The sequence below is a fragment of the Glycine max genome, chromosome 4, assembly GCF_000004515.6.
Source record: "Glycine max cultivar Williams 82 chromosome 4, Glycine_max_v4.0, whole genome shotgun sequence".
NCBI lineage: Eukaryota > Viridiplantae > Streptophyta > Magnoliopsida > Fabales > Fabaceae > Glycine > Glycine max.
Genome location: NC_016091.4, coordinates 3,575,963 through 3,593,487, shown reverse-complemented (window position 1 = coordinate 3,593,487; position 17,525 = coordinate 3,575,963). Strand labels below are relative to the sequence as shown.

Below are 17,525 nucleotides of genomic sequence, written 5' to 3'. Positions count from 1 at the left end.
CATATCTTGGGTGTAGATATCCAATCATGAGAAATAAGAAGTCTACAAGTGTGGCTTAGATTGTACATATATTAAGTTTAAGTTTAGGATTTTGGAAAAGGAACATAGATTTTAATTGTGATTAAGTTTCACTAAAGATTATAGTATTTTCATAGTTAATTCTGAAGTTTGTGAAGATATTTTTGAGATTTTACTTTAGATTCAAAATTCTAATTACAGTTATTAAAAAAATAATAAATGATAAGAAGAGTGTTCAGTGCAAAAGTAACTTGTAGTAACATGTGTTAGACCTGCATTTTTTTCACATACAAGCATGGGTCCAAACATGAGGTGCTATGATTGGTAATGTAATGTGATAATAAGAAAGTTTTAGAGAAATGAATAGTGTCACAAAAGTGACTACTATTTGGGTAGTATGAGAATCTTGAAAGTACACCTTCATTGAAGTTATTATAGCAATTTTTATGTTAAAATATTGATAAACATGTTAAAATAAACTTAATATAATATTTGTAAATTATACTCCTAATGAAATTAAAATTTTAACGATATTTAATATTATATTAATGACACAGTAAAAAATATATATTACAGTTTATTAATCACATGCCAATTGGTGAAAACTAACGTCTAATTTAAGTTTAAAATATCATAGCTCGTATAATGCGTAAAGGAATCTATTAAAATTTTAGTGATTTTGAAAATTTAGAAAGAAGAAATGAACTATAAGATTATTACCTTCTAAATAAAGAATATCAAAGATAAATTGCAAAGCCATAAACAAAGTTTCATATGATATATCTAATATTATTCTTTTATGAAAAGCTTAAAAAAAAGAAAAGGTCTTTGAACGTGACCCATGATAGGAATCCACGAGTAGAACTGTAAAAGCCTAACGCTGAATACGTAACAGAATTGGTTGCTAATCGTTCGAAAGTACATTAGCAACTGACTATAATTAGTGTCATGGTGGTGCGAACGAGTAAAGTCTTTTAGCCACAGTTGACTAGTGGGGCGACGTTATATATTTTTATATTGAGATTTGAACTGAAATTAATTTGTGTACTGTCAGATGAACACCATCATTGGATAGGAGATTTAACTCGATTGATTAAGCAAGATCCATGAGTTAATGAGTTATTATAAATCTCATGACAATGTTTTCGATTCCCACATATCAAAAATAGATGAACACCGTTACCCAATTATTGTATCTGCAAGAACTATAAATTATTCATATGCCCTACCTGATAGGAAATGTAGGCTAAAATACACCCAAATCCTTCTAAAAAAAATTCGATTCTGGGATGGAGTTAAATTAACCTTTACAGACATTACACTATTCTTTATATTGTAGAGAATTTTGGTATCAAAGAGCTGATTGTGCACTCGATAATGCCACTATGTATGAGCTATGTAACACCATATCTATGCACCTCATTGAACCTTAACCCTGCAAAATATAAGGTTTTAGGCAAAAGCCAAATAGTTACCGAGAAGATTCTGAAGTATGGTATCTTAGCAAGTAAGAAATATGGAATGATTCTCTTGTACCCTTAATAACCACTCATTCCAGAGAAATGCTTCTTCATGGCTCGGTCCTTCTGGTAATGATTGTTTCTTCCTCCTCCCCTTCCCCTCCCTCTTCCTCTCCCTCTCCCCCTTTGATTATTGCTATCCACCTCGGAATCATCGGATTGTTTCTCCTGTTGCTGATGAGATGAAACTTGTTTTCCACCTTCCTTCCTTCCCCTACCAAACGAATTGCCCGAAATCCCTCTCCCTTCCATTTCAGAAACCTGGGATTGGTTATCATCCTCCTTGTAGGAATCAGTCACTTTCTTTACCGCGTCAAGAGGAAGGTTGCCACCACGTCCAAGGCCATGTATCAATTCTTTCTGAGCTTGCGTTATTAACGAAGCTTCATCAGAATTTGCCACTGCTACTGCACCAGCCACTTTGTAGCTGTAGTTCTTACCATCCTTGACATAGTACTGCGGCTTTTTCCTGGAGCCCCATTTTGAATCAGGGGCATTTTTGACAGAGTTTCCACTCCCTGTTGCCCACGAATTCCCTGACTTTGCGTTTATTTGGTCACCCAGTGTCTCATTTTCTTCTACTCCAGAATCTGCTACACTTAGACCCAAGTCATCAAAAGAGTCATCATACTCATCTTCATATTCATATTGTAAAATCATAGCAGCAGTTCTTGATGTATCTTTTTCATCCTTTTTATCCAGAATACTGCGATCAGGCAAGTCAGCTCTAGATTTCCTCACAAATTTTCCCAGTGAAGCAGAGGATGACATCACTGGGCCCTCTGCCTGTTGCTTCCCCCTAACAACTTCTGGATTTGAGGATGCTGGCGTAGAATCAATTAACTTACCTTTTCCTTTATCATTCCCACCCACAGTGGTAGACTTGGCTGGTGGCAATGTCTCTAGTGAGGTGTCCATGTTCTGCAGATCTTCATGAAGGGTTCCCTCTAAAATTCTTTGAATAACCTCTTCTGGATTCTGGTCATAGACCTCAAGACACGCAGCTAAAAAACCTTTACCATAATCAGGGAACAGGTCCCTAATCTGACTGATGTTTGACTCTGAAATTGCAGCATCTTCATCCATCAGCAATGTTTGGTTTGGCGCAGGGGTTGAGGCAGAATACGGCTCCTTATAAACAGAACTCAACATCCCAGATATATATTGAAACTGTTCATCATCAATGAATATCCATCCTGTATCAGAGCAACTGGATTAGAAAAAAGAAAAGGAGCAAGCATACGCTACACTACAAACCATGCAACAGTGTGAAATATAATTTTGAAGGATCAGAGAGATGTAATTCTGCCTTACATCTCATCTCAAAGGGGAATAAAGGTTTAGCCATCTAAAAAACTTTGTTGGATCAAGCTTTTCGCCTTTTTGCCATAAACCATACTAAGCCAGGCAATTTATGCTACAACACATGCAATGATTTATACTACTGTGCAAATAAGATCATTACCACCATCCCTTAATCTCTCAATCCTGCTTAGTATATTGAAATTTCTTTCAACATCTTGAAGAAATGTTTCCTTCAGATGGCTTTCCTGAGAATGTAATGATATCGAATTGATCTCTCTAAATGTTTGAACCAGAATATCTGCTCTGATGACTGGGTCCTCTACATTGGCAGGAAACATCTTTGTGGCAGCTGGAAGAGGGATGCTATCTCTGAACACTTCATCACTTAGATAGCACAAGTGCAATAGTTGCCAACCAAACTTCACCAATCTAATTTTTAACATCTTCAAACTTACTAAGACATTAGATACTGTATCATCTTGTTTGTCAGCAAAAATCACACGGAATCCCTTTTGCAATGATGGAATTAGTGAATCATGCAATCTGGCAAGGAGGCTCAGCAGTTCCTCATTCCCATAACTACAAAATTATACAGAACAGAAAAAACATTTAAGTATTAAAAAAAATCAATTAGAAATCTTAATTATTGATTCTGTTTTGATAAATCAATCAATACAAATATGTAATGCGTGATACACCAAATGCAATGTTTGATAAGTCATATTCTTCCCATGGAAATTTATTGCATTCAACCTAACTGATCATGAAAAACCAAGTTTCAGTACCTCATTTCTACTGGGCAAGAGAAGAAAACAGCTGCTGGTTCGTATACACTAACAAAAGAGTCCATTGATACAATTGCATCATTTATAAAGTCCATTACCTATCACAAAAACAAATGGCATCAATATTATGCTGCATATGCTGAAGAACTAGATAAATTGTGGCTCAACATTTTTCAATGTGAATAAACTAAATGCTACATATTTTAAAGAAATTATGGCAGGGCCAATACACAATTCCCTGGCATGTCATTTGCCACAGAAAAATTCTACTTCAATAGCCTTGAAATATGGGCAGTACTTATTGTACATGAAATATCAGGTTGTAGAAATAGGGCTTTATAAGTGATAGGGAAAATATTATTTATGATTGATTTTCTGTAAATGCCATATATTCAAAGTTTTATGTAGCTATTGTATAATGTCCAGGGTTAGCTGGATTATGCCCAAGACAGTTTGTAGGATTGGCTGCAGTCGCAGGTAACTTCACATATAAGTCAAGGTTAAACAAATGCCTGAGACTAGATTCCACCCGTATAATGGGGAGTATCTGGTTGGAAAAGAAAGTGTAGTCATTCCAGAATCTAGATTGAAGCTCAGCTCAAATGCTAAAGAGCACATGAGATGGTCATTCTCTCTGGTATTCCCACCTTTCTTTACCGCGTCAAGAGGAAGGTTGCCACCTCGTCCAAGGCCCACCTTTCTTGTAAATACTGTCCACTTACAGTTGCACTTGTATGCTGCCTTTCAGTAGATGTATTTTCGCTCTTGGCTCTTTTCCAATAAATGGACCATTAGAAATGGGGAATATAAATTCACTCAAGTTTCTTAGCGGAACTAAGCCAATTAGTTATCCCAGACTGTAGGAGGTTACAAAGATACTGGTTTATCACCCCCATAAAAGAAGATTGGGTTACAACTCAATTTCAGAGGAGAAAAAATAAAGTTGCTCACCTCCAGCAGATCAGCTTGAAGAAAAGCAGCATTATGGTGATCGAAGTTTCCAGAAGAAAACAAGACCTGTACATAATCCCCAAAAAGGAAGTTATCAATTTTAATTGTAATTTTTTCCTTTATACACATGAACTTTCTATCAAGATTTAGACATTCAGCCAATTATCAATGGTTTTCTGAAAGCCATTTCTATCCATTAATGCATTTTAAATAAGTCAAACATTTTATGGAAAGGAGAGAAAGAAGAACATCAGGCACATTATTGGTCTACAGTATGTTCAAAGGGAACTCAAAGATAAAAGTGAAGGAGTCGTACTTAGATACTATATTCTTCTAACAAAAAAATGATGAATTAATAATTTAAATTTATAATATCAAAATATGTATGTTCTGTACATACATCCAAATAATACAGAAACAGTAATGTATGCACATTTTATAAACAAGTTTCTCTCAACACATATCACCCAACAAAGTCTTGTGAAGTATGTCTCTGCCACAGGCCCTATTTCCTCTTCCCACCTTTTCTTTGGATATGTGTGGAGGCATGTGCCTGTCCAAGATTATCTTTTTGTTGTGTTGAAAGTATAAATTCTAACAATAAAATCAAGAAGCTCTTCAGCATAATATAAATAAAACCAAGAGCTGATTATTTTTCTAACAGCAAGACAAAAAAAATGTTGTTGGACTTTATATTATGGTTTCCTTATGAAATGCATTGATCACAAACATACAAATACGAAAAATCCATTTCTATTCTATTTCATTAATCTGCAAATGAATGAATAAATTAAATAACAGCATCTAAACAAACAAAAGAAAAGGGATGAATATTAAAATATTGAGAAGATGTCCATCAAGTAACTTTCATAATTCTTATCAAAGAAAACTGTTTGTTGGACATCAAAACTAAACATATCAATTTAACAAATAATATGATTCATGATGTAATATCTACTTGTGATAACAAGTAACAACCAAAAATAATATTCTCAAAACTAGTTAACCCAAAAAACCTAACGCAGAAAAGAAAGTAGTTTAACATTATGGATATTCAGTTATAATCGGTCAAATTACAAGAATACCTCCAATGATGAACTACAACGTTCATGCATTGTGCTGACAATTCCTAGAAAATGGGATATTACTGCAGTCAGATTATTATGGATCCAAGGCTGAGCATTCAAAGAATTTCTAACCTGAGACACACAGAAGGAGAACAGTAAGCAAGGCAAGTTAAATGCACAGCAGGAAGCAGTTCAATTCCACAACAAAGTTTGCATAGAACAACTAATTAGATTGAGATGACTATATGAACATAAAATGTGTATGAGTGTAATGCACACAAATCACAAGGTCGGATTAATATCCTTCTATATTTTTCTTGACCAATAAAGTAATAGGACCTTCTAGAGACAGTACAACTCAAGTGAACCGAAAAAATCACAAAGATTGAGAGTAAAATAAAACAGAGAGAGCAACAGAATTAAACTGACTGGTCTAATTCAGGAGAGGTAGACAGAACACCAAATATTATCATGCATTCCATTTCACAATCAATAAGGAAAAACATCTTAATGAACTTCATCTACTATTTTGTAAAAATAAAACCAAAAAAGCATCAAAGATATAAACTTGCATTAAAGACACCCATGACAAAATACCAAAAACAGAATTTAACTTGTTGCTTAAGTGATTATTAGTTATTATAGATTTCGACATATTACTGTAATGACAACCATCAGTATCAAGAAGTAGACAATGCTAATAAACAATTCATTGTATTGCATACAGAACCTTAAGTCTCAAATCTGTTTTATTCTCAATACTAGGCAATGAAAAATTCTACTAAGAGATTAACATCTGGAAGCCAGATGGCAAATGATCTACTGATTAACATCATGATAATAACGGTTCTGTCCATTCCACAGAAAATGTCATATCAGTTGGTTGATTATGCACCTGCAGGTGAAATAATGCAAATTCCCTTTTCTGTTAGCACAGTTATCAATCTTGGATAGCAGCAGAGAAGCTGGCCCCAAAAACACCTTAGCAAATATTGGGACAGGCTGAACAGCTGCTATTCTAAGGATTATAAATCCAACATAAGTTATAATATATACATATAAACATGGTAATCAATCTCATTCTCAGATAGCAGTGCATAGTGGCCAGCTCAAAAAAATGCTATAGCAAGATAGTGGGAAGTGCAATGGCTGTTATTTTTTATATTATAATACAAACTAAATAATTTATGCTACATTATATACATATATAAGTACTCAAAAAAAATTGCAAAAGTAAAGAAATTTAAAATAAATAACAAGTCACAATTTACACATACAATCACCATCAATCAAGGAGCAATAAGAAGTTAAGAACATAGTAGTGAAGTCAAAAAATGAAAGATGCAGGTGAAATTAATAGAAAAAGAACATAACAAAGGGTTATTGTATACAACCTTCCCCTTGCATATGCAAAGAGACTGTTTTCGGATTTGAACCCATGACCAACAGGTCACCAAGGCACAACTTCACAGTTGCACCCAGGCTTGCCCTCATACTAAGTAATCCACTGTTAAATAGAAATTCTCACCAGTGATCTTGTCAGTTCTTCATTTTCATGATGGTATATGGCACATATATCCAACAACTTCGGCAATTCAAGCAACTTCTTCTCCTGCAAAAGAACTACAGACAAAATTAGTGAACAACAGTGAATCACAATACAGAAAATCAAAAGGAGGTAATTACCTAATAACATGAATTTGCAATGGAAATAATTTTCCGAAACATCAATAAATGCGATATGTTTAATTATTATACCAATAAATGCACACACTGCCCATACCTAACATGAATTGGCAATGGAAATAATTTTCCCAAACATAAAAAATGCGAGATGTCTTATTATTATACCAATAAATGCACACACCACTAATAAAGTAAGCAGCATGTCCAGACACATTTTTTAATAATCAATTACCACCTTTGCCTGTAACTGACCACTTTTATCAACTACAAGCCAGTTATATGGGCGATTGGGAACTGTACGTTATACATTGTAGCATTCGCAATAACACAAGTCCTGGTGCGGTTCCAGGCATGCCCTATTTCTTATATACACACAACATTTGTGGAACATGTACAAAAACGTTGTTTCAATGCAAGTCCAATCTCTGCCTGTGCCAAGGCATACAAATGAAGCCCACGTGCGCATGCAACGTAAAGTATGGACTGTGTTTCCAAGTAATCAGTAACAAAAAAAACTGTAGCAGAGACTCTAACAAAAATATAATCCATTGTCCACAACATAAACAAGGATAAGGGGTATCCCACCTTCATGGTCTCTCAAACTGAGAGCATCCACAGGTCGTGCACCGGGGTCTTTATTCGAAGAACTGCAAGTCACACGCATCAAAAAATCACAGATCATTAAAGAAAAGAGAGTCCAAATCAGAGCAGGATTCCAACTTATGAGAAACTTACATGCGATACAATACCATGAAAACGCGGCGACTCAACTCGAGCTCCCCAACAATAACACCGGCAACAATCCCTTGCACCCCGCGATGAGGGAAATCATACCACCTGCTCCTGAACTGCAAGAAGCTGTCCAAAAGCTCATGCAGGGAGGTGTCAGTAGCCACTGCAAATACAGTAATAAACAACATTAACACGTACATTACACAATTAAAGAGCAAGTTGAATATTATTAGTATTACAGGAGATTGGGTTTGATTTGATTGAAAAGGATAATTAGAGAAGTGTGGAAGTAGTAACCACCTTGTGTCCAGAATTGCTTGGGTTTCAACTTGAGCAAGCGAGATAGCTGTGTGTTCAAAAGATCTACGACTCTCTGAGATTCGAGGGGATCCAATGCTCCATCTTCGGCGCCGAGACCCGCTGCCACAGCTTCGTCTTGCGGCAAGTATTTAACGAAATTCCCCTTCTGCCCTCTGTTTGGTTGTGTTTGTCTGAGGGAGGTTGAGAGGGTTGGAGTTGGGTTAGGATTGGGATTTTGACTTTGGTTTTTGGGGACGAATTTCTTCTGATTATGGGTTTTGGCGAAACCCTTGTTGTTATTGTTGTCATGTTGTCTACCCTGACTAGATCGATTCGACATTTTAATCGGAAAGGAAATGATCGACCAAAGGGGCGGAAGAGTTGCAAATATGCGGCAGGCAGCGTCTACAGTATCAACTCCTCCATTGAAATACAAAAAGGTAAAGTCACTCTGGATTCATAGGGTGGGATGGGAATGGACAAAAAAAACCTTTTATGAAAATTTTAAGTGTTCTTTCAATATTTTGTAAAAAAAAAATGGTAAATGTATTTAACATCTTAAAACATAAAAAATAAATAAACCGTTTAGCTATGGTTTGGTTGTGTGGAATGAAAAAGAAGAAAAAATATTTGAGAAAAAAATATTTGAATTAAAATAATGTATTTGAAATTTGTTTCTCAATTTTTCTGTGTTTAACTAGATCAAACCATAGCTTAATGTTTTTTATATTTTAGCAAGTGGAAGAATTAGGAAGAAATTGGTATTGCAAGATAATTTGGAATTATTCATTTAAAAAATAATTATATTGTATGATGAAACTAGTTAATGGATGGTATCAATTTTTCTGCTGAAAAGATTGTTTTACAACAATTGCCTTGAATGACAACAATTAAGGTTTCTTTTCTATACAAAGTTTCTATAAGCTAGTGTTTCATTAGGGAAGAAAATGAATTTTATCACCCATAGCATAAGTAAATCTAACAAAACGGGTTACCTAGTTCAATGCGGAATGCAGATTATGGTGGATTGGACAAAAAAAATAGATTCAATTCAAGTCTTTAAAATGAAGACCAAACTCTATAAAAGTTGATTTTCGGCTTTTGACAAGCTAATTTCACATTTTGACCATGATTGAATCAAGCTAAAAAGATTCCATTTAATTCAGACTCAAAAATTTAAATCCAAGCTTTACATTTTATCAGACAAATTTAAACTGGTCTGACTAATCCAACTCATTTTGTCACATCTACCCATAAATTAGTTTGCATAGAACACACGAAGGAGATAACAAGTTAGTTACTTTCAAAGATGTTTTTGGTGGATAATTCAAGAAAATTTGCAATCCCTAACATGATTTTATTGTCCTTCAATTACCAAGAAAAAGGATTGGATACAAGGTCATGAAAGAGAGATTGTCAATGATATAACAATTGCATAGGGTTTGATATTATTGATGTGATAATAATTTTACAAGGTCAAATTTAAAAAATGATGATAGTTGAGAAAAAATAATATGCAATCGCCTATGATTTATTTTATATGTTATTTTATTGTGATTTCTAGATTTATTTCTATAAAACCAGAAATCAACAAGTTCTCTAAAAAAAATGTTATTCTCTAGATTTTTTTGTTAGCATTAGATGAAGATTTTTTTTTTTATTTTCAACAAAGGAATTTAAAAATATTCAGAAGTTGAAAAAATGTCGAAGCTACAGTGAATTTACGTGCGATTTATAATATTTAAATTTAAGCACGAAGTGATTAATTAAATTAATTTGATGGTGGCTTAAAGGCTAGTGCATATTTGTGGCTATACGTTAAGAGCATATCAGTTTTAAGGAAACAGGGAAAGCACAGTCCAATTGAGCATCAGATGGAGTTCCGTTCCTTTCAGTAAACCTTAGCCACTTAGGATGTTCCGCAGCCAAGTGGCAAGCAAGTCCTATATTATAGCCATCGTTCTCTCAATCGTCATTACCAAACGGGACTCACAGAAGATAATAATAATAATAATTGAGCAGAACTGAGCGCGCTCAAACAAAGCACGCTTTCCGTTTCCGCAGCATCAAAATGTATCTTAAGGAAATCTAAGCAGTCATCAATAAAGCTCCTAACAAGAGCCAGCTAATAAAAACACAATCACTTGGAAAAAAGATCAGGCTCCCCCATTAATCAAGACAAATAGCGACTTGTCTCCCAACCTTTCCCGCCCCTGAAATAAGCCAGAAAAAGGAAAATTAGTTTATAGCAATCGATTTTCTGTCGCAACTCTTAAGATTTGGTATTTAAATTAGTCATGTAATGCACAACAAAACATTTTTAAAACTAGTCAATAGCCAGACCAAAAGAATGCAAACGTTATGGCATTTCTGCTAAATAAAAAGTAGAAAAACACCTACATGGACGTAGGTTAATAAGAATCATTAGTGCCTACAACACTTCAGGACCAGAGTCCAGAAGCTCTAATAAACCATGTAGAATATAATCAGTAGAGAGGAATTCAAGTGGTGACAGAACTTTCTTTGAGCCTCCTCCAGCAAGATTTGCACTTGTATTATTTTAAAATCAAACATGTTAGGGCAGGACACCACAACTGATGACCTCCAAACCTGTTTGGATAAGCTTATCCAAAAGCACTTATAGGAGAAGAAAAGATATAGAAAAAAAAATGAAATGAGTTTCTCCATAAGCTCAAATTAACCTATGCACAAGCTAATTTGTAGAAGCATTCTCATCTTTAGAGAAACTATATGAGAAATTTCTACCAAATTAGGGGGAGCCCTATCCTAACCTAGGCAAATATAAAAAAAAGGTTGGAAAGTTAAATTATCTCACACTGACAATAACAGACATTTACTTTCATGTTAATGTTGTCAGTCAATTTTTCAATGCACCACATGATAGTCATTGGAATGTAGTTGTTCAGATCCTGAGATGAATCAAAGGATTACCTGGCAAAGGGCTTATTGATATGGACAAGGGTCAAGCTAACACCATTGTACATAGAAATGCAAATTGGGAAAGAGATGCTAGTGATAGAAGATCCACAATAGGCTATTGTGTTTTTATTGGAGGGGACTTGATATTGTGGAAAAGTAAGAAGCAAATTTAAGCTGCAAGATCAAGTACAGAAGTGTATTGGGCTGTGGCTAATACAACTTGTGAACTACTGTAGTTAAAGCTTATGCTTCAAGAGTTGAAGTTTTGTGAGATGGGCTTCATGGCATTTACTTCAAATGCTATCTTTCATTAGAAGACTAGACATATAGATGTTTTGTGAGCTCTAAGGAACAATTTGCTAACGTGTTGACAAAGTCCTTATGGTCCTAGGATAACTTACATATGTAAGAAGCTGGATTCATCTAACAGATATGCTCCAGTTTGAAGGGAAATATTGAGTGTTATCAGATTTTATTTTTCTTATTAGCTTTCCAAATTACCCGTTAAGAGGACAAATGATTTGATCCAAAATAGTGGGACTAATTATTTTCTTTTTTGGTTTATGCTCATTTGTATAAATACACATACATATCCCTAAAAATATAAATGAAGCATTAAGATTCAAGTGGTGCATAAGTTGATTTTTAACTTAAGAGAAACTTGATTCATTTTACTTATTTATTTTTTTCTCCTATAAGTGTCTGTCTAGAAGTTTATTCAAACAATACCTAAAAAAAACAAATAAATAAATCCAATTGATTTGACAAGTCCTGTTAGGTGTGGTCTTAAATTTGTAAATTTCAAATCAAGTCATTATCCATCGGCTTGGTGCACAAATTACTTTGCACACAGTGCCTACACAAGAATTTTTTAGATTAATGTATCTCAAAACAAAATTTTCAAACATATAATTCAACTTTTACTGTCATTCTTTAGTTTTGCTAACATTGCTTGAGTTCCTAAGAGCAAACTATAACTTTCAAAGATAATAGTCATCCAGATTACAGTGTTTATTTAATTAATTTTTAAAGTTACGGCATGTATTATATATGTAAGAAATAAATTAAGCCAAACAATTAGCCAAGGTGAGGATAAGTATATGTTAAGGCTGTACCTTTAACTCTGGCAATTCAATCACACAAGCACACTCCACAACATGCACCCCAACACGTTCTGCAATAAAGAGAGTAACGAACAGAACAACTAAGAATGTATTGAAATGCTGGTAGTGTTAAGCATTAAACACTATAAAACGCACTTCCAGGTTAAACAGTCACTTGAAAACACCATTATTGTGGTAGATCAAAAGGGTATTATTAGGTTCATTGCCCAGAAGCAAGCTTTTGTCTCTAATTAATAATACATCATGCATGCATTATTTTTCTGAATGCATAAATAAACAGAAAGAAAAAAGATAATCGTGAATGCTAAAAACATTAATAGGATGATCTCTTTTGTGGCTCAATAGGTCCTATATGTCCAGATTTGGTCATTTGCACAACCTCTAAAGACTTTTTTAATCCATAAACAGAAAAATACAAGTTCTTTCTAATATAAGGTACAACAAAACCTCTCTTTCCTACAGCTCTTATTTTTAAGGAGAGAGGCACATCGTATGAAACCAACAAGTGTGACTAGGATGCCAGTCAGGACCCACTCATGGATAGCTATAAGAAGGCAGAAACATTAACAACTTTCACTCAAAGGATTTTCTTTGCTAGCCCATAAAACATTAGTATTGACAAGATTACCTAGAAGCTTAATTGCAGCACCTAACGTTCCCCCAGTGGCAATAAGATCATCTATGATTAGGGCTCGTTCTCCAGGTTGTACAGCCCCTACATGCATCTCCATTTTGTCTGTTCCATACTCCAAAGAATACTCTTCTGAGATAACCTCCCCTGTAAAGATAATTGAAACATGACCATTCAAACAAATCAAAACATCTTCTCTGTCATTGAAACTTCAAGAGCATTTACTGACCACAGTGAAGAAGTACAAAACTTAGAATTAGAGGAACATGCACAACACAGAAATTCAAAGATCTCAAACCATAATTATCTGCTAGGTAGGAATTTCTGACAATGTTATATGCAATTACTTCAAAAGAGAGATACAAAACATATATACCAGGCAATTTATTGGGTTTCCTCATGGGGACAAATTTTGCTCCAATAGCTAATGCAATGGGTGGACCAAATATAAAGCCTCTAGCTTCAACTCCTGCATTGGGTCATAAATACAGGCATCAAACACAAATTAGTAACTCATTTTGACAAAAAGTAAAGGAAATGAACCATGCAGAATTCGAGGAACATTATTACTGATAGGTATCTAATTTTGCTTCCACTATCTTCTGATGTTGGGAGTTAAAAAAAAAAATCCCACTTCGGCAATTTGTATGGAACTCAGTGAATTAATGAATTTTTGCTATTCAAGAGATCATTCCAACAAATAGTATCAGTATTGTACTAGAAACAGGTCAAGAGAAAGACATAATTATGACTTGTGCCCATAGACTATCATCATAAATAACAGGCTACATTCCTAGAATTGGAAGAAAAAAAAGGTATTCATTCTTATAATATCAAAAGCTGAAGAACATAACAGAAACTCTTCTTCACCTAGTACTAAACTCGTGGCATAGGAGCACCTCGTGCTTTACATAGGGCCCATTATGTCTTTTTCTTTCGTAACATGATATTGTCAGTTCTTTACTAACATGAAGTCTTAATCCTTAAATCACTACCACTCCCTCACTATACCCAATTTTGCAATAAATAAGTTGGCTCCACGAGGCAGATGAAACAAATTCATTTGATGAGAAGTGTGCATTACTACATAAGCATGAAATTATGGATAGAATAGAAGTGTGGGAGCGTAGAGTACCTGCGACAACATTGATGTTTTGATCTCTGTACCTCTCAACAAACAAGTCAATGGTGTCTTTGAAAGCCTTTGTATCAAGAAGCAGCGTGGTTATGTCCTGAAACAAAATTCCTGACAGAAACAAGGAATGCAACATAAGCATAACATAAGCACATGATCGGATCAGAGAAGAAGAGAGTAGTAGCGACCTGGCTTAGGAAAGTCGGGGATGACTCGGATTGCAGAGGCGATTCTCGCTAAGCGCGTGTCTTGTTGAGAATTCTTCGAAGCCATTATTGTAACGTGTTGCGCTGCGCAACCAAACACAAACGAAGAAATCGTATTATGTTAGAATAGTCGCGATTGAAGATTGAAGATTGAAGATTGGAGAGAGAGATGTTGAATGGAAATTACACGAAGCAGTGGAACGGAGGGGTGGAGAATTTAGAAAGCGGATCGAAGAGGGTGTTGTTGAAATTGCGATCAGTGGAGGGAATCTAAGACAACTAGGGAAAGCACTCACGCCTGAATTGGAACAACAAACAACCCGCATTCTCTTCACTTCTTGTCACTTTTTTCATTTCCACACAAACTAAACATTAATTCTGCTTTATTGCTCAATACAATTTAATATATGATTCTTTTTTACTAATTTATAAATAATTCATTTTATTATTTATTTTCAAATTATATTTTTCTTATTTCTTATTAATATTAAAAGAAAGAATATGTAAAAAAAATTAATTAATTAATACATTTATAAATTAGTAAGAAATCTTACAAATCTTTTTTAAAAGTAAATCTTATAATTAACAAAGAAATAAGAAGTGATAAATACGGAAGAATTTTATTTATTTATTTGGTTTTTCTATCATTGAAATAAAAGGGCAACTTGGTCCAACCGTGCGTCTGCTCCTAGTGGTCCCTTTCCCTTGGTGGCTCATGCCTTTCTCATTTACTTTCGCAGCACTCAGTCCACCGATTTGCCTTTGATACGCGGTAGGTGAGGTGCATGTTCAATGGACCTTGGACTTCACGAAAATGACGTTACTTTTTTCAGGATTTTTTTATAAAAAAAAGCACTAGTATATTTTGTTATTTTTTATAAACTCTCTTTAATTATATTTATTAAAGATGATGCTCACATTTAGATTATTTTAAAATTGTTTGAAAAATAATGACAATAAATAAATTTAAATTAGTTAAATTTTGTTTATATTTTATTCCACTAAACTTGTGCATTTTTTAGTTTATATTTAAGTTTAATGACTCCTTTCAGAAAAAAAAATTGAGTATGAAGAGAGTAGTGCATTGACCCACCGAAATCCATTAAAAAAAATAATCATCTTAATACCCATAAACTCCTATAATTTTAATTTTAATCAAATAGCAAAATATATATCTATATCTATCTATATATATATAGATATATGATATGCTAAGCAAATTCAATTAGCAAGAATAAAAAGGAAACATTAAAATGATATTTGATAATAAAATGATATTTCTCAACACAAAAACAATAGATAATAATATTTCAAGAGACCAAATACTTTAAATAATTACAAATACACTCATAAGTCATAAAAGCAAGTTAATCTAACCACACAAAATTAATCCTTAAAAATGTAAAAATAAAAATATAAAATGATGAATTTATGGGAAACGGGCCAACCCAACAATTAGCCCACCCAACTCATCGGGTTAGGCAGGTTGATGGGTTAAATTACTTAGCCTACCTGTATTTTTTATTTATTTATTTATTGACCCCTACTTGTCATCCCTAAAAGTCTCATTTTCCTTTATTAATTTCTCTATTTTTTTTTTCTTTCTCCATCCTAGCAAATCACCAAAGCATAGCTACAAAATTCCTTTCCAATCCTTATTTTTATCCTATTAATACAAGCAGCGAAATACTTTTGACAGGAGTTTAAGTTATGCCGAATTCTGAATTCAACACAGATTTTAGCACTATAATTATAAGTTTTAGTATATTAGTGATAGGAGCTCAAGTTAAGCAGAATTTAAGACAAAACATTTATTTTATGACTGTGATTAGGACTTTTAATTTATTGGCAAAACTCTAGTACATTTTACAGCCTTCAATCTTTTAAAGTAATTATGAAACTAATTTTTAATATGTGACTTTGATATTGTTAATTTTTTTTCTTCTCAAGGATGTGTTATGCATAAATCAAAGTCATGTTTTTTCACAAATACTTAAGAGGTGTTTGTTTCAAAGAAAAAAAAAATAGTCCTAAGAATACAAAAAGAAAAAAACAATTAATCATGGATATGTTTTATTCTTAAAAAATTCACAACTTCACATTCATCCAATATTTAATCTCGATAAAAAAAAATAGAAAAAATTTATTCTCAAATGACAACAATTCCTCAGTGTGTGTGAAAAAAATCAGATATACCTTCCTTATTACTACCTAGTGCTTATCCTCACGATGCATTCAGCACAATTATCGCTTTTAACAGTTTTTTTGGTAGTGTCTTTTAACAGTTTATATCTATTCTTAAATTAAATATGGATTAAAAAACGTAGTACTAACCAGAACTATAACATTTTAGTTTAAGAAAAAAAAGTAAATAGTACGTGCAATGTTCAATGTTTTCCCTTTTGATACATGAATATCAATGTTATTTGGTCAACGAATTTTGGTTCTTATTGACAATGAGTAGGGCCAATCTAGAAATCATAGAAAAATGTCTTGGCAAGTGCACGTGCGACTTTGGATGCTTCGCGTTGCTTTCTAAAATCTCATTCCAATAGTTTCTTACTTTCTAGATACTTATCAGAACGGAGGATTTCAAAAGCAGTGGTTGTTCCTCGTTACCCAATTGGTTAATCGGCCTTGTACTAACACTAAAAGTCAAATGCCAAAACTCTCGTAGCTCCTACAATTCTATCATCAAGTAGTAACAACAAGATTAAATTTTCATCCACGTGAAAATTAACATTGAATGGTAAAAAATAAAATTCAATGACACAGATTCTAATAACATTAGTCACAAACAACTTCCTTTCCTTTGTGCTTACTAAAATAATTCAACAAGATGAATAATGAAAAGCATCTTTATGGTATTTTTTCACATGTTTTAAAAATGTAACTATAATTTATTTAAATTTTGGTAATGAAAATTGACTTAAGATTGATTTTAGGTAATTGATTAAGATTAAACTTTCACATCATACAAGTTAATGCTTGAAAGATTGTGAATTGTCTAACTCGGAGGTTGAAAGAGATTCATATTCAGGAACAATAAACACTTAATTTCTTGTTGTGCTTAAAAGGTTGTGGACTATTTGATCTAGAGGCCAATCCACGATGGTAATTGGACA

The 17,525-nt window shown here is 33.6% G+C and overlaps 2 protein-coding genes across 3 annotated transcripts; both read right to left on the bottom strand.

Moving 5' to 3' along the window:
• Nucleotides 1-1,208: 1,208 nt before the first annotated feature.
• LOC100778129 (activating signal cointegrator 1 complex subunit 2) lies at nucleotides 1,209-8,842 on the bottom strand. Of its 2 annotated transcripts, XM_003523568.5 has the most exons (9): nucleotides 8,365-8,842; nucleotides 8,068-8,227; nucleotides 7,918-7,979; nucleotides 7,175-7,269; nucleotides 5,665-5,778; nucleotides 4,580-4,645; nucleotides 3,629-3,726; nucleotides 3,004-3,422; nucleotides 1,209-2,734 (listed from the first exon to the last, which is right to left on the bottom strand). In XM_003523568.5, the coding sequence occupies exons 1-9, from the start codon at nucleotides 8,702-8,704 to the stop codon at nucleotides 1,557-1,559; spliced, it is 2,532 nt and encodes an 843-aa protein (XP_003523616.1). In that variant the 5' UTR covers nucleotides 8,705-8,842; the 3' UTR covers nucleotides 1,209-1,556. The 2 variants fall into 2 exon arrangements, with proteins under 2 accessions (XP_003523616.1, XP_025983953.1); XM_026128168.2 differs by lacking the exon at nucleotides 8,365-8,842 and having other exon boundaries at nucleotides 7,175-7,258; nucleotides 8,068-8,143.
• Nucleotides 8,843-10,388: 1,546 nt separating this feature from the next.
• On the bottom strand, nucleotides 10,389-14,758 carry LOC100305792 (uncharacterized). The gene is given in 7 exon segments (NM_001249820.1): nucleotides 10,389-10,577; nucleotides 12,420-12,478; nucleotides 13,057-13,206; nucleotides 13,436-13,528; nucleotides 14,195-14,305; nucleotides 14,383-14,484; nucleotides 14,588-14,758. Coding segments are annotated over 7 exon segments (711 nt in total). The 5' UTR covers nucleotides 14,727-14,758; the 3' UTR covers nucleotides 10,389-10,520.
• Between the last annotated feature and the right edge of the window lie 2,767 nt (nucleotides 14,759-17,525).